The following is a 27,032-nucleotide window of genomic DNA, read 5'->3' on the forward strand; positions in this document are numbered from 1 at the left end:
CATCTCACATTTGCTGCTTTTGTGAGTGATGGATCCCTTCAAAGAACAATGCCTTTCATTTCCAAAATTTTCATTACAGGTGTGGTGATGATTTTTATTTCACTTAAAGATTATTTTTATGTTTAAACATTTCAAATGAAATCTTATTTATGAAAAAAAAAGAAAGAAATGAACAAAATAGAAAAGCCGGGAGAATAGCTAGAAAGAACATAAATCTTGGGCATAAAATAATTAACAAGGAAATTAATTATAGCTACCCAAGAAGTACTTTATGTTCAACATTTTGCTGCTTTATGCCCTTTCAATTTTAGCTTATTATATACCTTGCCTTCTTGCTTCTAATTATGTAGTCATTTCCATCTCCTTCTTTATTTGTTCAACACAAACATTAAATAGGAACTACTGTCAGACTCTTCATATTATACAACATAAGCATCAAAAAAACAAATTTTATGTTTTGATATCTATTTTGCAATATCTGTTTTTTTGTTTACAAACTTTATTATTATATAAAATAGTATTTACAGAACAGACTTGTCATGACAAGGGAAATAACAGTGTCAATCCGTGGCACTTTAAATTAAGTTAAATTCCTTTAAGAATCGAAAGAGGTTAATCCACCTTTTATACAATCATTAAGGAAAATTTCCTACTATCAACTCAGCAGGACCAGATCAAGTGCTGCAAAAACTGAGTTTCTGGTCGTAATCAGAAAATTGCTAAGATATTTTTAAAGCCCCTGCTTTCCTATGGAAATATAAAATCTACTTTTTCTCATGAAAAGTGTGTGTAACATGGCTCTTCAAACCAGACCTCAGTATGGTGTGGGTCCTTGGGTGCTCCTTGAAAACTGTGGCAAGTTCCTGAGCTCCCCAACTTGTGATAGGGGAGTGTGCACTGGAGGCAAGTTTCTGAATCTAATTAAATCTTTAAGGCATTGTTCCAGCCCCACATCCAAGTCCCTGGCAGGAGACAAGGCAATACATTCACATGGCCGTGTTTTTGTACAATTGGCAAAAGTAAGATATTTTAACCACCATCAGCTGAGACTGAGATCTCTTTTCCTTTCAGTTTTCCCTTTGTCACTTTCCCTCGGGTTGGGTGGTGCTGGAGCAGCTTGGGTGTGCTGTATTGTTTTGTTTTTCCTTTTCCTTTGGGAGGACCACCCAAATTGCATAAATTTCTCATAAAATCTGCATCAACACACCCCTATGTGTGATATAGTACCTGTTTTACAGGTATGTTGTGCAGGTTAAAAGAGCTGACGGATGGCGCCAGGCACAGAGTGTATCCAATAGTTGCTAGGCATTATTATTCCCCCAAGAGTTTCAAAGTCTAAGTAATAGAAGTAAGCATTCTACGTAATATGCTTAAAAACTATGATTTTTTCCCACAAAAGGAATTTCTCCAACTCATGTAGGGGCTACATCACAATTTTCTTAGACTCTAGGCACTTGAGCCTCTTTGTTGAACCCCTTCAGCCATTAAACTCTTTTTAAATGAGATAAATGTCCCAAACCACCAAGGACTCAAGAACCAGGGTAACACAAAAAGCAGCATCTTAAACAGGGGTTCAGGTACACATACTGGAAGCCTGTTTTGCAAACAAGGTCTCAGAGATAATAGGAAGCATTAGTTTTGGCGTTTAAAATACATATGAATGAAGCTGGCCGTTAGAACACAAGTGGGGTCCATGTCTTACCGTGAAACACACACTTTCATTTAGGGAGACTACATTTCCGTGTACCTGATGGTGTTTTTGTGCCCATTCTAGTTACATTATCAACAGGGAAATATTGCCTCAGAAAATAAGGTTCATTTTGCCAATTTAGAAATTGCTTTGGAATTTCATCCCAAAGGTCTCTTATAAAAACACGTCGGCCTTTGTGCTGGTGCATCAAATAAATCACAAATGAAACAAACAAGCTGGCTTCCTATGAAGGTGTGTCTGCAGAGTCCTGGGACTCTGCGTGCCAGGGGCTCCATCTGGCACATTTCTGAACTTTGCAAATTAACTGTGCTGAAGAGAACATCATCAAACGTGTCCGGCATAGAGGGTAAACATCTTCAAACCATGATTCTGCGCCATCAAACGCTCTCCAGCTAATTACATTTGGTGCTCTACTCTGGACGAAAACCGAGGCCAAGTGAAACTGCGGAAATGGGAACAATGCAAGGAGGAAAAATCTCACCCCATTAAGAGATCCGTTTTTTCTCCGCACAAATAAGCCCACCACGCCTTGGAGGCAAGACTAGATGACTCCGAATGCCCCCGCAGGCCCTCTCCGGCTGAGCGAGCCCTGCGTGGGCAGGAGGAAAGTGCCCGGAGTGGCAGCGCCCCAGCCCAGGGAGCATTATAAGTTATTCATACAATCTAAGCAATCGCTCCCCGTGTCGTTCCCGCCCGCCCCCAACCATTCGCGCCCCGGCATAGAGGCTAGTTTTCGAGTGTATTTACAGAAGAAGCTAAAACACGGCCGCAGGTCGTCCTCTCCTCCACGCAATGTTTGCAATGCGCTTTGACAGCGTCTCGGGAGCCTCTCTCCTTGCAGGGCCGCCGCGCGCTAGGCCGGCCTTCCCGACCATTTGCACAGGCCAGGCCGCTCCTCTCCCCGACTCTTCCGTGACCTTCCGAGATGGGCCTCGCGACGGGACTCTCCGCGGAAGCACCACCCTCGGCGCTGGAGCCCCGCGCGCGGCCGCTCTCCTCCGGCTCCAGGGGGCGGCCCCGCGAAAAGCGCCGGACGCGCGCGGCCCCGCCGAGGGGCGACGGCGGGGGCGCGCGGGCGGCTTCCGGCGGGGGTGCGCGGGGCGGGGCCGGGGGCGGGGCCGGGACCCGGGTAGCGGCGCCCCCCGCCGAGCGGCGTGCAGGCACCGCCCCCGCGCGCCGCAGTCGGGGCTGGAGCGTCTCGCCAGTAGTGGTGGCCGTTACTGTTGCCTCCGCGCGTCTGTGGCGGCGGCGGCTTCTCCCGGAGCTCGCGGAGGGCAGCGGGCCGCCCCTCGTCCGCGGCCGCCTGCAGCAGCCCTGCTCTGGGACTGGGGGAGGCGAGACGGCGGAGGCGGCGGGTGGTGCCCGGCCCCCCTCCTCTACGCCTCCAGCCCACGGGCGACTGCGAACTCCGGGCAGCCCCCGGGCGGCGGCCGAGGATGGCTAGATAGCGGCGCGCAAGCGGCCCGTGAGTACTGGGAGCGGGTGGGCGCGGCGCGAGGCGTGGGGAGTGGGAGCCGCGGACCCCGGAGCCGGGTCCCCTGGGCGCATCGTCGCCGGCGCCGGGCGGCCGGCGCGGGGCTGGGGGCAGCGCTCCGGCCGGCTTTGGCCCCGGGGTCCGGGAGCGCCTGAGAGGAGTGACCCGGGCGGGGGATGGGGCGCACCAGGTCTCGCCGCTCTCCGCGCCCTTGGGCCACCCGGGCTCCCGGAGGACGCCGACTCCCCGGCCGCGAACTTCTGCCGCACGTAGGGCAGTAAGTTCTGAGGCCACAGGCTACCTGGGGGATGGGAAGGAGCTTTAATTTTTATTTTTCTTCAGTGATGTAATCAGCCAAGTGACCCCCGTGCCTCATGTCTTCATTAAAGCTAGTTCGCTGTCCCTTCTGTATTCATGCTGTATTTGATTTACCTTTATTTTATGTGCTTGTATCCGAAGGTGCTATACTGATTGAATCCAGAGTTTAAGGAGTTGACCATCAAACTTAGGCTTCATAATAGATTCCAGTTTTAAATGCATCGTTTCAAAAGACAGAGCTCGAATCATAAGTTCTGACCGACAGAAAATTCTGCACTTCACATGTTTTGAATTTACACCTTGAATAATGTGATTCTGGTCTCCACCTTCTGCATCCCCACCTTTGGCTACCAAAAATATATGAGGTGTTTTATTTGCGGTTGGGTGCCTCTGTGCTCCTTTTTGTATGGTGTGTTATTGCACTCAAATATTGATATAGCATATATGCTGCTACTGAATAGCATTTGTATGGAAATGAATTTCTCTGCATTTTTTAATGTGTTCATTTAAGATACGTTTTTTGACAGAAACGTTTCAGTTTAAAGTTTGCCTTCTGATTTGTTTGTTTTCAGTGTCAGATTTGTATTTAATTAAAAAAAATTTGCTTGGAGTAAAATGAAGTGACTTAGTAGTATTATTTAGTCAGGGGTCCAAAAATGATTCCTAAATTAAATTTGAAGCAAATTCCCCTTCCTAGAAAAGTGAAAGCATTTGTTTAGTGCAAATGATGCTTGTCCCTTCCCTTAAATGCTGATTTTGCCACAGATCTGAAATCACATTTCACTAATATCAGAGGGTTCCTTGTCTTAGCCTGGCAGGGGAAAGGAAACCTAAGTATAGAGTATGTTTTTAAAAACACTGTCTTCTTACTTGTTTCATAGGTTGACTTTCTGTTTTATAGCCAAGGGGAAACTGTTGATTTGGAGACTTCATTAGGTAGTTACAAGCTCGATTTAAATTTCCCTTCCAAGAATTGAATTGAGGTTTATTTGCTTTGTAATAGGTGAGATCACAAGCTTGCCTCTCTAATTGCTGGTGACTTGGATTCTTTTCTGGGAAATAAGGATCAGGAACTTTGATGTCAAAGAGAACAAACTTATGTGATTTTTGAAACCTTCCGCTTATTGATGGTCATTGTTCAATAATATGTTGGCAATGATATAAATTATTATAACATTAAAATTTATCAGCATTATTTGTGGGACCAGCTGCCTATGCACCCTCTAGAAGATTCAGCATGTATAAAAAGCTATGGAGTGAAAAGTGTATCTCCTCTCCCCACCCCCCACCCCCCACTGCACCCTGTTCTCCCCAGGACCCTGTGTATATCTTTCCAGATAAAGCGTATGCTAGTATAAACATTTTGTATGTGTTCTTTTTATTTGTCTTTCCACAATTGAGGACACATTGTATATTCTGTTCTGCACCAGCTCCCCGCCCTCCCCTTCCCTCCCGGCACAGTACTAAATCTTGGCAGTCTCTACATCAGTACCTAAGAGCTGTCTCATTCTCCAACAGCTGCAGAGTACTCCATTAACGATGAGCCATCATTTATTTAACCTCTTCTTTATTGAGGTATGTGTAGTATTTCTACTATTTTGCTATAGAACTGTTGTAAAACATTAGTTTCTGAGGTTTTTAAGTGAATTTCAATTATTCCCAAAGGCAGTGGTAACTTATTTCTTTGCATCATGTTCCAGGAAATGAATGCCCCTTCTCTCCAGTGTACACTCTTTCCTTTTATATAATTTCAAAGTGATCCATAAGGGTCTCTGGTGTCTTTGTGGTGAAGCATGAGACACCAGGGCCAGTTACTAAGGTGGTATTCCTTGATTAACACCTTAGCTCTTTGTCTCAACAAAAGAAATAGGAGAACAGATATAAAATTTTAAGAATAATCTGTAAGAAAAATTCTTAGGAGTTTAAATATTTTGAACATAGAGAAGAGACTCATACCTTTGGTTAGGTTGGAGATAAAGGCAGGTTGTGTTTCGTAAAACTTGTTTGCCGGTGTGCCATTAGGCACCGACACCCCTGCCTTCTGCAAGTGATCACTGGTATCTCTGTTGCTATAATATGTTTATAGATTGTACACTTTGGGAGAAGGTTACTCATTACTCCTAAGGAGGAGTATGCTTTTAGAAAGTATTTGGCCCTTTTAAATTAAAAATTGAGGTCTTTTAGAGTGCTTTTAAAACAATAAATTGTAGAAGTAAGACTAATGCTAGCTAGCAGTTGAGCCAAATACATTATAAAATTTGAGTATTATTCAGTGTTGAGCTTTATATTTCCATTATGCTTATTTTTGAAAGTGTTTTTAGAGCTAATGTAAGAAACTATAATAATCCTTTTTTTAAATGACCAAGGAAACCTTTTCATGTTTAAGGTGTTTTGTTTTTCCTTTGTTATTTAGTACCTGTCATTGTACAAAACTGCTAATATTGGCTGTATTTGCTCTTCTTAAATAAGTATTTACTGAGCATGTGTTACATCCCAGGCAACTTTCTAGAGACTAAGAATGTAGCAATGCACAGGACAGAGACCCCATTCTAATGAGTTCACCTCTTAGTGAGGGAGATGGATAAAAACCAGAGAAGCAATAAAGACAATAAGGTCAGAGTGAGACATGCTGGAGAAGTGATAAAATAGGGTTGCTGGGATAAAGAGAGGCAGGGTGGGGCTGCTGTTTTAGACTGAGCAGCTCTGGAAGCCTCTCTGAGGTGAAGAAATTTAAACTGAGAGTTGAGTGTGTTCTTGGAGATCTGGAGGAATGGTGGCTCAGGCAGAGGGCATGACATACGCAGAGGGCATGGCTTGTGCAAAGGCCAGGCGGTAGGACCGAGCCTCGCACACCAGAGGAACAGACGGCCGCCAGTGTGGCTGGAGTTTCTGATCAAAAAGTGGCTGGAGAGAGCAGGTGCTGGGATGGGTGTCCTGGGCATTTGCAAATGGCAAGGAAGGTTCAATGACGTGGGAGGGAGACCTTGGATGGTGGGGTTCCTCCACCTGCTGGAAGCTCCAGGAGGGCAATTGTGGATCTGCTGCTGCTTCATTGCTTAGCCTGGGTCATAATGTGCTGTGAATATTTAGAGAATTAACTAATAATCAGTTTAAAAAATAATCTTGTCTGGTTTTTCTCAAAATACTTAGATTTGGGAGTCTTTGAGCTGAGTTTTCTCTGTCTTGGCTGTGGCCCTTGACATTACCAGATCCATCCCACTGTTAAAGCATCTTCTCAGATTGTTGCTTTAAGTGAGTTGCATTTTGTTTCTGTTCCCTGAAATTAAATTATGAAGCCTTAAAAATGTGCCTAATTTTCCAGGACATTATAGTGATTTCTGAGTACTTGAGACAGAAGTTCCATCTTTGATTTCAGTGTATTAGCCCTTTGCTTAAGTGTAAAAATTTCAGAGAGGCCTTTTTTAGTATAGTGAATGTTTGAATTCTTTGGGGGCAGATTACAGACTAATGAGCCCATAAAATATATGTGCTTTATGCAGGTACTTTTATTCTCACAGGAAGAATGTGTGCCTGTTCTATTTTAGGGAGTATCAGGAACTGTGGTATTTCCTCTTCCCAACTTCTAATCTGTTTGTCATTCTAAATATATGTTCCTTTAGATTAATTGAAATCTTGGGAATTGAGTGTTGTGCCAAGCAATTGTTGTAGGCGCCTAATTAGAATCTGTTGTCTTTTTCTTAACTGTGACTTTTGAGGTCCTGTCCAACATCAGGAGCTGGGATCTTGCAGAATGAGGGGATTTGATATTTTTATTTCCTGTTCTATTTGGTTGATACCTGAACCCAATAAGCTGCTCCCATGTAAGATAATTGTATCTTCCAGCATTCTCTCATAAGCTCTGGGCACATGCTATGTGAAGGATGGATTCTGTGACTCTGAAATCTTAAATCAAGTTCCTTTTGTCTTTTGTCAGTCTCCTTGCAGCAAAAACCCTTCAGGCAAACTAACAGACGCCCGTAAGCATCTGTTTTATAGGTCACTGGAACACGTACAGGCCTAGGTGCTCGAGTCAAAGTGCAGTCACCTTTACATTTCCTTTGTGGACTTTAGAGATGCAGGACTTGAGGTTGACTTTACATTGCCCACAACTGACAACACATACATTCTTACCGTCCTGGCTGCTCCTGTTTGCTTCTGCGGGCAGACGTTGTGTATATCAGTTACTGTTTTATGCTTTTATGTTGGAAGTTGAAGAAAACCTTTTAGTAGGTGAGTTTTTCACGTACTTTTGCAGAAATGTGAGAAAACCTTGCCTCTACACATTCTTCTGGTTTGTAGGGCAGGTACAGAGGAAGACTTGAAATCACATACCCAAAGCTGAGAATCTGCACCTATATTATTAAGTGGTAGTATCCTGAAAGACTACAGAAAGGTGCTAATGCTTATAGAAAGTATGTGGTTCTTCTCTAAGGGTGACTTGGGATACTGAGGCCCCTTGCCTTCCTCTCACAGCTCACAGAAACAGGCTTCTCCAAGGAGACCCTGGATTGGAGGACAGTTGAAATGGTGGTGGTGGGAGCATGTGGTGGAAAATATCAAGTGGTGGCAGAAGGCATGCCCCCATTTCTCCTGTTAGAAATGCTGGAGGGGCCATGAGTTGCAGACATTCTGTAGACAGAATGTGCCTGTGACTTGGGGGTGAGAGTAAGCTGGAGCGAGGTGAGACTCCACCACCACAACCCCAGTGCTGCAGCTGCCAGCACGCCACCTTAAAGGTGGGTGCCAGCCTTCCCAGCCACAGGCCTGGAGACCAGCCGCCACACCACTGTCTCCTGTTTCACGTTTCACGGTGTAGTATTTATAGTGCAGTGCAAAAGCGAAGGACACAAGAACGTTTTAGGATCCTTTTCAGAGAAACAGTTAAATTGGGAGCATAAATCTTCATCTGAGTGAAACCTGATCCTGTATTATCCCTTGAAGTTACCTGGATCACCAGAGTTTTACTCTAGATGTAAAATTTGGGAGGAAGGGACTGAGAGCCTGGTTCGGATTTCTAAGGAAGAACTATATGTAGTCCTATATATAGCTTAAAATGCAGAGTACTGACAGCAGTAGGAGCTTAAGCATTCAAACAAAACCAAAGAAGGTACAGAATTTAAGAGCCAGAAAGGGCCTTGGATCTTCTGGTCAACTGTAAGTTTACTACTAAAGAAACCAAGCCGCAGAGGTGTTTTCATTTGCCTAAGAATCCAGTAGTTCCAGACTGGCATTGTAACTATGATTTGCTAATTCCTAACTGCAGGGCTCTGTGCTCCACTCTGGAACAGCAGGGGATCTGTGGGGTTCACAGCTGTGTCTCCATAGAACAGTACCCAGCCCACAGTAGACATTCAGATATTTATTGACTAAGTGAATATGTAGGAATTTTGAGAACTTAAGATTGCACCTTAACTATAAGATAGTACTTATAAAATTTGAGAGAATATGCAGTAATTGTGAGTTTCTTTTCTTGTAAACATTAGAGCATGTTACTATTAGAGCCCAACAGTGAAGCCTGATATTAACCAGGTGGGCAGACAAAGATGTGGAGTCCTACTAGCTTGGCACTTTTCAGAGCCCAGTGTCACTAGATTTTTTTTACCATTCATTCTGTTCATTCTGCTGGGATCTGCTGTCAAAGTTTTGTATTTTGTATTTGAAAACATGTATACTGTAAAATCCAACATTTATTTTCCACATTGTTTGCTATTTTTCTCGATATGTTTTATCAATAGTTTCACTGTTTTTAAAACTTAGAGCCGTATAGAGATTTGACTGTTCAAAAACAAATCTTGCTAACTATTAGGTTTGGGGGATTGTCACTTTCGAATGCTGCTGGTGGGTATTTTCAATTGTTACAACTTTCCAGGAGGGTAATTTTGCATTACTCATCGAAAGCCTCAAAAATGTGCCATGTCCCTTAGTCAGGCATTTCCACCACTAGGAATTTAAACTAAGGGAAAAAAAAATAAAGCCTGTGTATGGAGACCAATCTATAGCAGTGGTTCTCGCCTACATAGGCATGTGGGCCCCGTGTTGCTGTCAGCCGCTTTCTCCTGGCACAGTGATTCTTCCCTTGATGGGAAGCCCACGTCGTGGGGTATCTCAAAATTGGGCAGGGGAGTTCTCTCCCAAATTAGGAAAAAACCTCATCTCCAAATTCTGGTGACCTCCATGAAAAGTACACCGAAAAACCCAACCTCGAATTTGCAAAAATGATTTTTGCAGCTTTGTTTATGATAGTTATAAACTAGAAACAACTTAAACGCTCAATAATAGGGATATTGATTACATAAATTGTGACATACACCTATAATGGAAAACCCTTTCTTCATTGACACTGAGGTAGGGAAGTATTTATTGATGTAGAAACATATTCTGAGTTTGTAAACTGAAAAAGCAAACTTGCAAAACAGTATGTGAAACTTGATCTAGGAGTGGTTTTTTTGGTCTTGGAGAAAGAGGCAGAGAGAGAGCTCAAGCAAGCGAATCAGAGCCTCAGTTTTCTACCTGTTATGTAGGAAGATGCCAGGGAGACTATACACCAAATGCTTTGTGTTTTGTGTTGAAAGTACAGGTGACTACTATTTTTAGAGTCTAGCGGGCTACAGTCCATAGGGGTCGCCAAAGAGTCAGACAAGACTTAACGACTAAACAACAACCATTTTTGGTTTCCTGGATATCCAACATTTAAAGCATATTTTGTAGTGAAGGGAATGAGAACAGATTCCCTTTTTGACCTACTGGTTGTATGAACTTGAGCACTTTCTGTGTCTGATTTCTTACCTGTAAAAGGGAATAATAATATCCAGCTCATGGTGCCCACAGCTAGTATGTGTTAGGTAAATGCTACCTTGGCTTCACAATTCTGTTATGGTTAAGGCCAGTATTCCTACTAAGACAGATTTCTAAGCAGAATAACTTATATCAACTCTTGTAAGAAGCATTTTAAGGCATTCTGATGAAATATTTCATTGCTTCCGGTCACTGGGAAATACTTTGTTGAGTTATTATTTACTTTAAAACTGCAGTGCTTTCCATTGCCAAGAGATTTTATTTTGAGTCAAAAGCTTTTTTTTCCCCTTTTGTTACTGACTTTAACAATCCTGTATGATAAGTTCTTGAATGTCAGGGTCCAATCTCTTTTACTCATAGAGTTTTTAAAATGAAATGTGATTCATTCATTCAGCAACTGTTGAGGGCTTTTTCCCCCCAGTCAGTGGGTAGGCATCAAATAGGCAGCAGTGCCCAGGGCAGACACGCCCTCACTACTTGGATGCCATGGAAAGTGACCAGGGCAGTCCAAGGCCAGGAGGCATACCTACTCAGTAAACCTGTGTTACCACGGCTGACAGTCAAGTGGGCCTCATTTCCTCTCCTGCAATTTTGAAAGAAACTGTTGTGTTACTTTTCAGTGAACACAGCCATGGCCTCCTGCTTGATCCACCAGGTACATGAGGTGCTGACTGGGTTATTTCACCTTGACAGTCTCTGATGATTTAGTGATGACTTGTGTTACACATCTGTTAGAATATCCTGGGCTAACAGTCTTAAAATTGCTACTGTGTATCTTCTGTGAAGGACATGCCTTTTTGAGATTATTTTATGTAAAATTACTGAAATAGGTTCCTACTCATGAATTTAGGATGGATGGATATCCATGGATATACCATTTGAAAAATTCTAGCACATGGTCTCACTGAGGATGAGGCAATAAAACCGGCGGTTTAAAGTGAGGTTACCATTTGACAGTTATATCAAAATACATTAATTTTGTAATTTGTTTTTTGAGTCGAGACAGTTCTTTTAAAGTTGGTAGCAGCTGTAAATATTTTGATATAAAATAAACCCTCAGTGTTCATGAAAAATGTCTCAGGACCTTTATGACAAAATACTGACCTTGCATTTTATTTTTCTCATATAGCCTAATAAGATAAGATGGTATCATAAATCACTTTTTTCTTAATCCTGTGGAGAATGCATGTAGAAGTCATGTCACAGATTGGCGCCACTCGCAAAGCTGACATTTTATTCCTTCTTTATCTCACATTTTTTTTCCATCTATACCTCTGCTTTCCATGGCCCACTCTGCTCTCCTGGCCTCTGCTGGAACCAGCGATTGGCTTTCTTGTTTTTATTCGGGTGGGGGGTTCCCTTGTCACAAATACTCTTTACCTGTCTTGAGATATACTGAATATGTAATAGTAAATGGAGAGCAACAAACCTGTGTTGACCTGTAGACATTAGACTGTTGGCTCTGTTGGCTGGGTGTAGAGTTTAGCCAACTCACTGTTTTCTCAAATGCCAGCTTCAATAAATTACAACTGTGTTTTGGAACTTTTCAGTTCACAAATCGTCAAAGTTTTGATTGCTGTACTCACTCATTCCATGGGCTGCATTGCTGGGATCAAACTCTAATGCTTACAGCGACAGAAGAGGTCACAGATGTTGCTGAGTGGGTGTGATCTGCCTTTTGTCTTTATGCTTTTGATAAAAGCCATAAGAAATATTTGATATTTTTACTTTCTTCTTAATTCTGCTGCATGGTAGACAACACTGGATGCTTGGCAACTGAAATTTGTCTCAGTTTGGGGAATCCATAAGGAAAGACACTGAGGAGGGTTGGATCAGGAGTAGTGTGAGCTGAGTTTTGAAGGACAAGTTGGTGTTTGTTAAGTGGATAAGGAAGAGTGGAGTGGGAAAGACATTCTGGGTAGAGGGTAAGGTGTTCAATGACACAGAGGACAGCAGAGCCTGGTGCTTTTGTTGGAACTTGAATATAGGGCCATTGCGGGCAAAGGCCTGAAGTTAGCTTGGAACAGCAGAGAGCCTCCTGCCATGATGACAGCTGGCACCTTCTCCATAGGCCAGGGAGAGCCAGGGGAGATTTCAGGGATGTGAGACCAGTGGTTCAGAGGGTGACTCCAGGTGGTGTCAGGGAGGCCTGGGAATCCATCAACCTGGAATCCAGGAATCCAGCAACCTGGCAGGAGTGTAGACCAAAGGGAAGATGCCCCAACAGGGCCCCAGCCAGGCCTGGCCCTAGAAATTTGTCTTTATTTTCCTAATAATGTTGAGGCAGTGTTTCCTAATAATGAAATGCGCAGCAGTAATGACTCTGTTCTCCCCAGGCTCAATCCATCACACCCTTCTCTTAAACTTCTATTCAGTGACTAAGTCGTGTCTGACTCTTGGCGACCCCGGGGAGTGCAGCACGCCAGGTTTCCCTGTCCTTCACTCTCTCCCAGAGTTTGCTCGTCAGTGAAGGCGCTCAGTGTGTTTAATCTGCTGATGCCTTACCCTTACAAGTTTAAAAGCTCAAGTGATCCTCAGTGTGGGTGGTTAGAAAATGGAGTAGGTGAAGTGGAAGTGAGGAGGTCTCTACTTAAGCTAAAGGTGTTGGTGAAAAGGCAAAAACTTTCAGTTATAGGATGAAGTCTGGGAATTGATAGTTAATACTACTGTACAGTATCAGATCAGATCAGATCAGTTGCTCAGTCATGTCTGACTCTTTGCCACCCCATGAATCGCAGCACGCCAGGCCTCCCTGTCCATCACCAACTCCTGGAGTTCACCCAGACTCACGTCCATTGAGTCAGTGATGCCATCCAGCCATCTCATCCTCTGTTGTCCCCTTCTCCTCCTGCCGCCAATCCCTCCCAGCATCAGAGTCTTTTCCAATGAGTCAACTCTTCGCATAAAGTGGCCAAAGTACTTGAGTTTCAGCTTTAGCATCATTCCTTCCAAAGAAATCCCAGGGCTGATCTCCTTCAGAATGGACTGGTTGGATCTCCTTGCAGTCCGAGGGACTCTCAAGAGTCTTCTCCAACACCACAGTTCAAAAGCATCAATTTTTCGGCACTCAGCCTTCCTCACAGTCCAACTCTCACATCCATACATGACCACAGGAAAAACCATAGCCTTGTATACCTGAAATTTGTTATGAGAGTAAATCCTAAGCATTTTTGCTACACCCAGAAGAGAAGACTGCTCTGAGGTGACATGAGCTTGGTTGTGGTAATCATTTCACATTGTACACATATACATATCGAATCATCACATTGTGTACTTCACATCCATACAGTTTTGTTTGTCAAATTATATCCCAGTAAAGCTGGGGGAAAAATAGGGAGTAGATTGCATCTGTGAAGAGAAAAGATACGAATACTTAGAGTATGGTTTATATTGAAGTAAGAATTTATAATAATTTGGACAGTAATAAAGATAACAGTAATAGCTTATGTTTTATATTAATAATACTTTAATGTTAGTTTATCTACTTATTTTTTAGACTAAAAATAAATCCCTCAATTTTAATACCACAAGAGGACAAGATTTCAGACATTATGATAAAATAAGCAGATGGTAGAGTTGTCCCTCTTCTTGTTATTTTGGCATTTCTATTACATTATTGGCCCACTTCATCAACCATTGGTGTTTTGGTTTTGTTTTTTCCACATGTTGCTGTTAAGTCACATCTCCTCCAAAATGTACAATTTTTATGTGTTACTGTTGTCATCACCATCATTGTATTTGAGACCCTGAAATTATTAATGCTAAATTTATCTTATTGAATTAGTTTGTTAAATTAATTATAAGAATCTTCATTATTGCATCCAGTATATTTGTTATTTTGCCCAATTTTTGGTCCACAAATTTGATGAATATGATTCCTGTATCATCTTCCATTTCTTTAATGAAAATGTCAAGGAAAACAGAACTCTGCCACATCTTTCCATAATCTTCATCTAGCTTGGCAGCATAGATTAATTAGCACCCCTTGGGTAGGATTGATCACGTTGGGAAAGAGCCCTCATCCCTCTTTATATACAACCTGTATCCCTCCGTCTTGCTCATAAACACCTTTCAGATATCAGGAAAGGTCTTTTCAGAGCCAAACCCTTTGTGTCTGATTCTGACACTGGCTTTTCCAACTCATTGGCCTCATCAAGTAAGGGGTTAGGTAGGGCTGGATTGCATTGAATTAGGGCTCCTTGCCTAATGCGTTTTGTAATCTTAGCCAGGATCAACGTCAAGCTTAGGTGTCTCTGGCTGATAGTATCTGCTGTCCTGATTGAATGCCCCTTTCCAGGATAGTTTTGACAAATGCCAATTATTTCAGGATCTGTTTGTCATGCTCTGTTCCACCTTATGTAGAAGACTCAAGTGTAATGTTAGGTAAGTGCTGTGTTTCCTCATGCTTAGAAGACCTTATAACCCTGGTCAGATGCTCAAGGTTTTATTTCAGTTTTCATTTGTTTTTTTGATAAGCATTCGTATTCTAAAATGATGCCTAGGATATTAAGATCTGGAATTAAAGAATACAACCAATTGAAAAGGTATTTGAATTCTTTTGGAGAAGGGAGTCTTCAAATTCCAACTCTGAAGAATGTTAAGAAAACATGTAGGCACGTTTTGGTCAATATCTGTGCCCTGAAATATATGTCTTCAGTATATATTTTAGGGTTATTCCACAGCAAGACAAGAATTTTTTTCATGCTGATGCATTCTGAAACAGGTTGCTAACTGGTGCCTTAAGAATTGTAGTTGGCCTGCAAATGTGTTTTGTTTGGCTTACCTACTGATTTTTGAAGAAGGAATTAGTTGCCAACATTTAAAAATAAAGATTTCACATTAAAGGGGGGGTGGACACCAAAACCCCTGCATTTCTGCCTCTTTGTGAAAACCTTGAAGATCTGTGACTCCACCAGACTCTCCTGCCTGGTGGTAATGTGGAAGTAAGGTGCTGACTGGGGGCTGCCCACCACAGCTTTCCCATCCTCACTGCACTCGGGGCCATCGTCGCCCCCTTCATCAGGTTGGCCCTTGTGGTATGTCTCAGCCCCTGCTGAGGTGTAGCTGACCAATTGGAAATGTACTTTGAGCTGGAAGGAGAATAGTAAGATGGTAACTGTTTGCTGTGTTGCCCGACCTTTGGCCTGCTGTGATGGTTGGAAGGGCTTGGTAGAGTGAGGGGTATTTCTACCAGGAACAGCGCTCAGCTGTCCAGGGTTGGGGAGCAGCATTGCTGTTCACATTCTTGATCTCCCAGTTCACAGATGGGACAGGGAAGGTATCCCATGAGGAAAACAGCTGTAGGGCCCTGGGTCATAGCTGTGTGATTTTAGAGATATGAAGGGCTTTGTCCAAGGCCCCATGCCTGCTGCCTAGTGAGTGGAATGGGGACTGGAGCCCTGGACCCACTGCCCCACTTCTGTGACTTCTGCTCCACATTTAGTGTAATGGTCTAGACATGAGATTTGTAATCAGACCTGGATCTAAATCCAAGTTCCGCTCCTGACTAGCTGTGTGACCTTGAGCAAATGTCAGAAACCTCTCTGTGCCTCATTTTTCTTGTTACACAAAGAAGGACAATCATGATACGACCTCCATAATGTTGTTATGGGGATTAAATCCACTTTTGGATTTGAAGAACTTAAAACAGTGCCTTGCCTATTATAAATAATACATAAACAATGCATGATATCTGAAAAATAGTGGTTATGAATTACATATTAAGGTTGACTCAGCTAAATCCACCATTTCACCAGCTCAAAACTATGATATAATTATCAATTTTTTCATTTTAGAGTTTAGAAAGAGCTTTAAGGATAGTTTTATTTCATCTGTTTTTTAAAAAATCCTCTAGCAGTATGAGCCAATATTGTTTTTTTAATTCATAAATTTATCTATAGCAGATGGATCCATTCAAAAGCATAGTATTCAGCTTTCTCTTCAGAAAGTAAAGAAATAATTGGGTATCATCAAAATATTGTAAGTCTTTACCCAAGATGCCATTTGGGTGGATTTGTTCAGTCCACTAAATAAAGTGTGTATTGCATATAAAGCTCTGTTGGATGCAGGAGTGTTGTTCAGATGAATCTCTGCTCTTAGGTAGCTTTTAATGGGGGTGGGAAGGAGGGCAGGAATACTCTTTGAGATACTGGTACGATGTGATAAATGACCAAAGTAGAAATGCGACATGATACAGCAGGAACATCAGGAGACCATCAGTGTCTTGGAAAGAGCCAGGAAGCAGAGATGCCCCAGGGACAGGAGTAGAAGGGCGGTAGATGTGACAGCCTCCAGGCATTCAGCCTAAAGTTTGGATGAATGATGAAACTTAGATGGTCGTGCTGTTCAGAGCTAGGTGATACACTGTGGAAGATGGACTGTGGGAAGCTCCTGCCCAAGACCATGGGATTAGTCAGGTAGTGATGTGGGTGACCTGTGGCAGAGATTCTGATGAGGGCCTGCCAGAGCAGTGGGGGTGGAAATAGGGGTAGGTTCTAGGGCAAAGAGTCAAGGCATGTTTTGGAGGTAGAACTGGTGAATAGGTGGAAGGTGTGGGGAGAAGTTGAGTGTGACCCAGGAGAGGCTGCTGCTGTGCATGGGAATAGGGCTTGGCAGGGGGATAGGTTTGGAAGGGGAAATGAGTTTAATTCTGCACATGTGGAGTTTTTGAGGAATCTGTGAAATATCTAAGGGGGTATGTAACATCAAAATATTTTGTCATTCCTCAAAGACCTCATTTGCATGGGTTTCTGCAGGTAAGAAGTTGTCCTGCTGCTGCTGCTAAGTCGCTTCAGTCGTGTCTGACTCTGTGCGACCCCGTAGATGGCAGCCCACCAGGCTCCCCTGTCCCTGGGATTCTCCAGGCAAGAACACTGGAGTGGGTTGCCATTTCCTTCTCCAGTGCATGAAAGTGAAAAGCGAAAGTGAAGTCGCTCAGTCGTGTCTGACTTATCGACCCTATGGACTGCAGCCCACCAGGCTCCTCCGTCCATGGGATTTTCCAGGCAAGAGTACTGGAAGGGGGTGCCATTGCCTTCTCTGAAGAAGTTGTCCAGTCGATGCTTAATCTGTAACTGGGAAGATAACAATTCTGGAAATACCTATTTAAAAGTCGTTAGTTATGCCATGTCATGCCAGGGTGCTTCAGTTGTGTCCACCTCTGCCACCCTGTGGACCATAGCCCGCCAAGCTCCTTCTGTCCATGGCATTTCCCAGGCAAGAATACTGGAGTGGGTTGTTATGCCCTCCTTCAGGGGATCTTCCTGACCCAAGAATAGAACCCACATCTCTCATGTCTCCTGCACGGGCAGGTGGGTTCTTTACCATTAGCACATTAGTTATGAGTGATGGTTAAAGCCACAAGAATAGAGTATGCTGGTCAGTGAAATGATGTGTGATGAAGGAGCAGCGGGTTAAAGGAGTTCCACGAAGGAAGTTGAGAAGGAATGGATTCCTAATTGCATCTCAAGTCAGTGGAGGAAGGATTGTGTTATTTAATAACCAGCATTGGGACAAGTAGTAACCTCGATGGGGAGAGGGGAGAGCTGGGTTCCTGGCCCTTACTGTTCACCACAGTTAATTTCATATGGATTCAAGTCTAAAATGTTAAAAGTCTTAATTGTACTTGAAGACAGTGACAAAGATTAGATATTTCACAGACTTCTCAAAGGTGATGATTTATAGAATCTTTGCATGAGAAAGAAGTTTACAATCAAAAACTATAAAGAACAAAATTGAGAAGTCTGAAAGTCAAACAGAAACTTCACTGAAAAGTAAGAAAGCAAACTGGGATATATATTTGCAATGTATATAACACAGTTAATGTGCATATTGTGATATTTCTTTCTAATTGAGCAGTAAGGAATAATGCCTAATTAAAAAGAGAGGCAAAACATAGAACAAGCAGTTTGCAAATAAAGCATTTTAAATCACCAGAAAACATAGGAAAATGTATTGTGATTACATAAGCAAGGAAATGAGATTTTTGGCTAAGAGTTGGAAGAGATTAAAATTTTTTAAAAAAGAAGAGAGAACCCTTGATACAGCAAGAGTGTGGGCAAGCGTGGACTGGGAAATGGGGCTGCTCCTGGTTCTTTCTGAAGGTGAGCTAGTATCATGCTTTCTTGCATGTTGAAGATCTCTTGACATGTTTTTGAACAAGAAGGAATGTTCTTCGGGTTGTTTCTTTACTGCAGTAGTAGAGTGTTTCAGGGGAGAACAAGTTTATTTGTCTGATAGATGCTCGTTGACATTTCTTGAAGGCTGTTGAAGTCACTCCTGTTATGGCTGAGCTGAGGTGAGATTTGAGTGGATGAATGTCTCTCTTCAGCGGGGTGGAGTTTCCAGGGGCCTCTGAAGCTTGAGAATCGTTGGGGTGTGGAGAATGTCGGTGGGTGGAAGGGGCCATTCCCTAGAGTCACAGTTTGGGAGAAGACCTGAGGCCTATGGAAGTGTGGAGGTTCATTCTGCCAGGCAGAACAAGGCCCTGCCTGATGCTGGAGCAGTGGGAACCTTCAAAGCATTTTAGGCACTGGAACAACATGCTCAAATTTGTTGTGCTGAAGTTGATAAGGAACAGGCTGTTGAATTAACAGGTAAGTTCTTGCTGGAATGAAGATGACCAAAAGTGACAGGAATGTCAGGATCCAAAGAAACGAAACATCAGGATGAGAGTGTATAAAAAATTCCTAGGAAATTCAGAAAAACAGCAGCTAGATTCGTATACAACATAGCAAAGCTTGAATTTCAGCATCGGGATGAATATCATCCGGGATAATGCATATCATCCCGCACGCAGAAGGCAGGCTAAAATAAGATACTGGAATTTCCTGAGCACTTCAGCTGTCCTGTAATGCAAATTCCAAATTTTCTTGGTCTATAGTGTCCTTAGTGTTACACTGATGTTTTTATAGTGCCCCCAGGTCAAAAGAAATACCTTACAGTTCTTTTTATGAATTTGGTAGGTCCTGACAACTTAGCAAGTGTGTATGACCTGACACTTGAAGTAGCAGTTTGAAAAAATTATGCATATCAACCTAAAAGAAATAATATTTTTATTCTTTAAAAGTCATGTGTATGAATCTGCTGTGTACTCCATAACTTCTCAAAACTTGGGAATAGATTGGGCACTGCCAGCCTCGTTTCCACGCCTCTCCATTGATCTTTGGGTGGTGCTTAAGCTTCATCACAGCATCCAACAAGCCTTCCCTCCGGCTCTACAAAGATAGGATGCCATTGAGAGGACTGTGGCATGACCAAGTGTTCAGACCAAACTACACTGAACTGAAGGTCCTCACAGTGTTGGACAGATGTCACTTTGTTACCTCTGAAAATTTAAACTATAACGTCATACCCCAGTTCTTGGGGCACCTGAGTGCACGGTGTGGGAACTACAGCTCCAGCTTATGTCCCCAGTGTTGGTAGTACATGAGTTAGTATGGAGCCAGCAGCCGGAGCATAGTGTGCAGACGTACACGTGTTCATGCACCCCTTGGTGTTCCTTCACCAGTCGGCCGGCTGGAATTTTGAGTGTCTGCTCAATGCCGGCAGTGTGCTCTGCCAAGGCGGGAGTAGGGGGCCGTGGCTTACAGTGAAGACAGAGACAGTGTTTTCTCTCAGGGAGCTTGTAGTCTGTGGGAAGAATTACAGAATGGAGAAGGGGTCAGCAGACTTTCTAGAAGGGGCCAGGTGGTCATTATTTTAGGCTTGGCCACGCAGTCTCTGTGGGAGCCGTTCAGTCCCAGTGCAGTGATGTGATGTGATGGGCGCTGTGTACACAAATGGGCTTGGCTCTGTATAGTGAAACTTTATTTCTGAAAGCCAAGGTGGGTCCTGTGTGGCCCAGAGGCCAGAGTTTGTGCAGCCCCTGTTGTAGAGATGGAATCACGGTGTCATGGAAGCAGAAGAAGGAGCAGCAGGCCTTCAGGGAATCCTGGGAGGGGTCACGGAGGTGATGGTGAGCTCATCCTGCTGCCCAGCAGGAGGCTCCCAGGTGAACTGAGCAGAGGGTGGCAGAGAGGAGTACAGAGGGAACACCAGGCAGAAGGGAAAACGCACAAATAGACAGCGTCATGAAGGGGTCTGGGCAGCTAGGGGAACGCAGTCCATCTTAGTGTGACCTGGAAAGAGATCAGAGGGTAAATTCACCTGCTAATGCAGGAGACATTGGTTCGATCCCTGGGAGGGGAAGATTCCCCTGTGGAGGGGAATGGCAACCCACTCCAGTATTCTTGCCTGGAGAATGCCATAGACAGACGAGCCTGATGGGCTGCAATCCATAGGGTGGCAAAGAGTCAGACACGACTTAGTGACTAAACAATAGACAGCATCCTCTAATAGCCTCCAAAGAACGGTCGCAAGGAAGAAGTATCTTCTGAGATCTGGTATGTCTTTCTAAAATGTATTTTATTCTCTCAGTTAGTATTTGAGTATAGAATTCAAGTGTGGAAATAATTTTCAGTCAGCTTTTGGAACACGGCCTCTAAGCTCTCAGTGTTGAGAAGTCTGTGTTTTCCTCTCCTCACTGCTCCCCCCTTCCCAGTTCAGCCAGATTGGGGTTTCCCATGGGTGCATCTCGTTTTACTTAAATCCCTGCACTTGACTTTACTAATACAGTAGAGTCTAACTACCTGCAGTTTGTGTTCCTGGGGAGCCTTCTCCAGAGGGCTGAGCTTGAGGAACTTGAGACCTTGTGAGTAGGGGGTACAAGTGAGAAGTGGAATTAGGAAAGTGGATGATGATCAGAGGGTTTTGGTTTTTTTTTTTTTTTAATGATTTTTATCTTCCCTAATAGATAACAGTAAGAAAAGAGACATTGGGAGGATGGGAGCCAGCAGTAGGACACTGCTTTCCACCCAGTTTCCCTTGCTCGGGGTGACCATGCAGACACCGCCTCTCCTGCAGACTCAGCCACCTGCCTGCACATGTGTTTCGCTGTCTTACGGTTAAGCGGCTTTCTCCTTCAAGTGTCTCATGCTTGATGAGTTAATGACAGGGGAGTTATCTCACTGTGATGACAAGGATAGGGGCTCAGGGTAAAGATGCTTTGGGTTTTTACTCACCTCCCCCCACCTAAGCAGCTGTCTCAGGGCAGGATAGACTTGCATCAGCCAAATGCACTCAGTCACTCTCTGTCACATCCCCACCCCCTCTCTGCCCTCCTGTCTCCCCTTCACCCCCTGAAAAGAAAAAAAAAAAAGCTGTCACAACTAAACAGAGTTTACCAGGACTGCAGTTCCTGGTGCTCTTTTGCCTTTATCTTTGCTTTTCTCCATTTTTTTCTCTAACTGTCCTCAGCAGAAAGATCTGGGACCTCACACATCCTGGAGGCAGAGCTCTCAGAGCCTAGGAGAATGAAAACAGCACCTGTGCGGAGCTTTCGGGGGAGGGGCCGAGCTCTGCACCCCGGCTCTCAGGATATACACTCAGGGCCGATATATTCCAAGACATGGAAACAAACAAGCAAAGGATAGATCTGGTTTTTTTTTTTTTTTTTAGGTCAGCAGTTTTATAAATTGATTCTGTGTGATCAGTTTTCCTAAACAGAAGGATTTATTGACATTTTGGAATCCTTTAAGGTAATTACATCACTCAAGAGACACTCTGGTAGCCCTTGGGCAGCCCAAAGACATAGCTCGTTTGGCCTTTCATTATTGTTCAGTCAGTAAGTTGTATCCGACTCTTTGCAACCCCATGGACTGCAGCACTCCAGGCTTCCCTGTCCTTCACTTCTCCCAGTTTGCTCAAACCTATGTGCATTGAGTTGGTGATGCCATCTAGCCATCTCATCTTCTGTCGCCCCCTTCTCCTGCTGCCCTCAATCTTTCCTAGCATCAGGGCCTTTTCTGACGAGTCCACTGTTTGGCCTTTAGGATGTTTGAAAAATATGAATGAGCTGCTTATGCTTAAAAATTTGAGTATTTCATGTAAAACCCAGATTTCTACCTACTCTTTAAAAAGAAGAAAATCTGGCAAAACAAGTCCCATAGCTGCCACTTTTCAAGCAGGTGGCTCTCCCCCATGCAAGGACACAGGGCTCTAGTTGGCACCTGCCTGTGTGATTTCTTCCCTCTTACCCCTTTGGCATTTACATTTGTGTTCTTCTATGTGTCAAGAGACAGCTTGCCTAGTTTTGAAAATTAGCTCCTGAAATTCAATAAAAGGTATGCTTTCCTCTAAGGAATAAGGCATTGGTGGAAAAAAGTAAGTTCTGACAGTGTATCTGTCAGGACGGAGTCGAGACAAGTTTCCTGTGTCCTCATTTTCCTGTTCACTGGAAAGCTCTGTTCATGTGTTGCTCCAGCCTCCAGTCAGTCCCTTTGGTAGAGAAGTCAGATACTTTATGAGCATATTGATACTGTATGGCCTAAATGTCTTACTCAAGGTTTTCTGTGTAAATGTTGTAACAAGAAAGTCCTTTTTATCATCTTGGCTATTTTCAGTTAAGCCAGCCTTGGTGACAGTGACTTTGATTCTTCTGTTCCTGAGCACCCCAACCCTGACGCTCTCAGACCTGCTTAGCAGAGTCCCTAATGGGACTGTTGGCACAGTGTGCTTGTGCCAGCTCACAGGAGCGGAGTGTCCCCGCCTGACTTGGGGAACCTCTCACGGAGACCCTGGGCAGAGCTTGCCTCCATGCACCCTGGTTGAGGCTGAAGCCAGGAGGGGAATCTCTCATGGAGACCCTGGGCAGAGCTTGCCTCCATGCACCCTGGTTGAGGCTGAAGCCAGGAGGGGAATCTCTCATGGAGACCCTGGGCAGAGCTTGCTTCCATGCACCCTGGTTGAGGCTGAAGCCAGGAGGGATTAAGTGATTTGCACTTAGTCACGCCATCATTAGTAACGGAGCCAGGATGAAAGTCTTAAGTCCACAGCACCCCCATCCAGAGCTGTCCTCAGCCGCCTCCATCCCCCACCTGCCACTTCATGGGACACTCTCCTCTTTTCTAGAACAAATGTAATCTTGTAGTGAGGGATTGTTTTATTTCAAGATAATGTATAGACACTCTGTGAATATGAGTTGTGATTGTTTTAGTCATGGTATGGTCATGTTGGGTCTCTTTATTCAGCTATTCCTGTACACGCCACCTAACTTTAGCAATTGGCATTTTAGACATTCCATGAATACATTTTCATTCTAATAAGTAAACTCAGCAACCCTGTGATTGATTAGGAAGTTATTCACCCAGAAACTAATGGCAAACTCTTGAATTGTATGCTTGTCCCTCGTATTTGTTTGGTTAAGACTCTGTGTGACAGTGCTCAGCAGTTAACAGGCGGCATCTTGTCATTTGCTTTCACTGAGAAATGTGTTTCTTGAATTCTCTCGTTAGTAGGCTCCAGTTTTTCAGATGTTCAATCACTGTGTTTTTGCCCCCCAATTTCCTGTTGCTCATATCTCTTCTCACATTTTTCTGTCTTGTTTATTCTGAAAGATCACTCAATGTTTTATCTTTCATTAGAAGTCTTTTAATATCAGCCAGTGTATGTAATGTGTAAGAGCTATTTTTGTTTCTGATTATTCCTTTTTTATTGCATCCTCCTCTTGTTTTTATGACTGTGCCATGCCTACATAGAGAATACTAGTTAGAGGTGGTTTTCTGTTTGTTTTGTGTGTGTATGTGTGTTTAGTTTTCCTGTTTCTCATATTATCTGTATTTCCTCTGGGAGTAATTTTTATTTTCCTTTTGGCGATATTTTTTATCCTGAATTTCTCATTAATGATTTAGTCTTTGCTTATATGTTTTATGATCCTTAGTTGTCCATCCCAATATACAAATGAGGTAATATTAGGTCTGACAAGGAATTTTCAGCACACTTTGAGGACTTGTTGGCTGGCAAGTTTCATTCAGTAACAGTGGATGGGAACATCATTACTCAGAGGATGCATCAGGGTCAGTTGTGAAAGGCTTTCCTCTGACAGCCATGTCTTTGTTAGTGCTCTGTGTCCTCAACATTTCTTTGATGTTCTGCAGGGAGGACACTTCTGTTAGGAGTGGGGCATAGGAGCATGTCAAAGTTGACTTCTGTAACAGATCTTGGAATCCTTGAGCTCCGGCTCCATGAATCACTGCCTCCATCTTCATGCAGGCAGAGAGAACTTAAATGGTACCACTGTCCATCCAAGAGGGCTTCCCTGGTATTTTCAGCTGGTAAAGAATCCACCTGTAATACAGGAGACCCCGGTTCAATTCCTGGGTTGGGAAGATTCCCTGGAGAAGTGATAGGCTACCCACTCCAGTATTCTTAGGCTTCCTAGGTAGCTCAGTTGGTAAAGAATCTCCCTTCAGTGTGGGAGACCTGGGTTCAATCCCTGGGTCGGGGAGTTCCCCTGGAGTAGGACATGGTAACCCACTTCAGTATTCTTGCTTGGAAAATCCCCATGGACAGGGGAGCCTGGCAGGCTACAGTCATGGGGTCATGAAGAGTCAGACACGACTGAGCAACTAAGCACAGCACATCCATCCAGGGACTTGAGGTGGCTCAGTGGTAGAGAATTTGCCTGCCAGTGCAGGAGACATGGGTTCGATCCCTGGGCTGGAAAGATCCCCTGGAGTAGAACATTGCACGCACTCCAGAGTTCTTGCCTGGAAAGTCCCATGGATGGAGGAGCCTGGCAGGCTGCAGTCCATGGGGTCACAAAGAATCACACATGACTGAGTGACTGAGCATGCACTATCCATCCAGTGTTATTTTTCCACCAAATATAGTAGTCATTTTTGACTTCCCTCTTCACCTTACATAATATACAAAATACACTTATAGCACTTATATGTCGTTGGCACTATTCCAAGTGATTTGCATACATTTGCAATTTAATCTTCACAACAGACTTAAAAGAAAGATACGGTTATCATCCCCACTTTACCGATGGGGAAACTGAAGCATAGAGTGGTTCAGGTTACACAGTAGGTACAGAAGCTGCGATTCAGAACCTGTCTGTTTTTAATGACCACCCTGCCCTGCCTATAATGGCTTGTAAGGTCCCCCATCTCTAGAACAGATCCTGAATCTGACGGCCTCTCACCACCTCCTTTTAGAACCCTGGTCCTCACCACTGATTATCATATTTGGACGTTGGTTCCCCAGCCTCTGTTCTCCCCTAGAGTCTGTGCTCCATGTAGAAGTGAGAGAAATCGTCCCAAAGTGCACATCGAATCATGGATCTCCCCTGATGAAAACACTCTAGTGGCTTATATCTCGACCCCATAAAAGCTCGTGTCCTTTAGATGACCTCAGGCTCTCTGTGGCCTGACCAGCCCATGTCCTCTCAGCCCCTCTTCCTGACCTTTGAACCTGGTGAGCTGTCCTCATCTTAGGGTCCTTGTATTTGCTCTTGCCTTCTTTCCCTGATCTTATCATGGCACGCTTCTGGTCAGTCACATCCCAGCCCAGAGAAGAGACCATCACTCACACACTTCCATGCACATCGACTTACTCTGGTTTTTAGAGCTTGTATCAGGGCCTTAAATTTCTTCCTTGTTTACTTGTGTATCTCCAGAACTAGCATCTAAGGTCCTCGATGGCAGGGACTTTGTCTGGCTCAGTTTCTGGTGTCTAGAGGGGGACCTGGTGCTGGCTGGGCTGACAGGCACCTCTGGGAGCTCTCGGGTTGGACAGCGCCTCCCTCTGAGGCAGCTCCTCCCTGCTGCTCACCAGGGCGTCACTGTTCGTCCTGTGCTTTCAGTTTTCAGCAGATAAGGGTTGAAATCTCGTTTACCAATGGTCCCTTCCCGGCTGGAGCTGTTGGAGCGGTCATTGCGTTTCAGTCATTTGTGTGTCACTGGCAGTGTTTTTGTCACATCTGCAGTCCCCCATATGTGACTACTGACCCTGCTGTTTTCCTTAAACTGTTTAAAAGTACGTGAAATAGAAACTTAACATCACAGTGTACATGGAAAAGAAAACCAGTACTCTCGTAAATAAATGACTGTAAAAGTTAATATATACTAATTAAAAATGCCATTTCATGTATCACTTAAAATTGTCAAGACCTCGGTTTTAGGCACTGCTTTTCTCTATTCTAGCAGTACTGAGGGTTGATAAATACGTGCTCTGTTGTAATCTTGAACTTGAAGCCTATCATTTGAAAATTGGCCCTGTAACAGCTCCCGGAGCAGCAGCTGTGTCCGACTGGCACGTCCCCCAAAGCCAGGCCAGCTGAGTCTAGTTGTCGCTCCATGGCTTTAATGCGCATCAGGTTTTGGTATTTGTCAGTATGCATTTTCAGTGTTGATGTGCACAGGATAAGGAGTGTCTTGAACCAGTTTGAACACCATTTGAAATTCTTCTCCTTATGCAGAACTGATTGCAGCGCACAGATGATGGACATTTCTTTATGTGTGAAACGACCATCCTGGCTGGTGGACCGCAAAAGAATGAGGATGGCTTCAAATTCCCAGTGGCTCTTATTAACAGCTGTGCTTCTGTATTTAACAAATCAAGTAAACAGCCAGAAAAAAAGTAAGTGCATCAGAGTCAGAGAAGATGAACTGATTGCAGTGTTATTACTGTTTGGATTAGGAAGTGATCTTGAGTCTATATTGAACCCTTCAGGTTGTGGTTAAACTTCATTTCTTTGTCATGTTTTAAAACATACTTTTGATTTCTTTTAAAAAGGCCCATAAAGAGATAGATCTAAGTAGTCTTTCTTCTTTAAAAAAGTAAGGTATGACTTCCTGTTAGAATGAAATAAAATTCAGCCTTTTAAGATAAAGTTCTATTAGTTTTGACAAA

General features: G+C 43.7%; 1 protein-coding gene across 2 annotated transcripts in view; it reads left to right on the forward strand.

Annotated features, from left to right (window-relative positions):
* Nucleotides 1–3,086: 3,086 nt before the first annotated feature.
* The window catches only part of LIFR (LIF receptor subunit alpha), a 79,389-nt gene continuing 55,443 nt past the window's right edge, over nt 3,087–27,032 (forward strand). The window contains exons 1-2 of one of the 2 annotated variants that reach the window (XM_061393683.1): nt 3,087–3,176; nt 26,599–26,759. In XM_061393683.1, the coding sequence (XP_061249667.1) occupies nt 26,618–26,759 (142 nt within the window). In that variant the 5' untranslated portion in view covers nt 3,087–3,176; nt 26,599–26,617. Of the gene's footprint in view, nt 3,177–3,443; nt 5,079–26,598; nt 26,760–27,032 lie in introns of those variants that run through there. The other variant, XM_061393684.1, reaches the window with a different exon arrangement.

Source organism: Bos javanicus, chromosome 20, assembly GCF_032452875.1.
Source record: "Bos javanicus breed banteng chromosome 20, ARS-OSU_banteng_1.0, whole genome shotgun sequence".
NCBI lineage: Eukaryota > Metazoa > Chordata > Mammalia > Artiodactyla > Bovidae > Bos > Bos javanicus.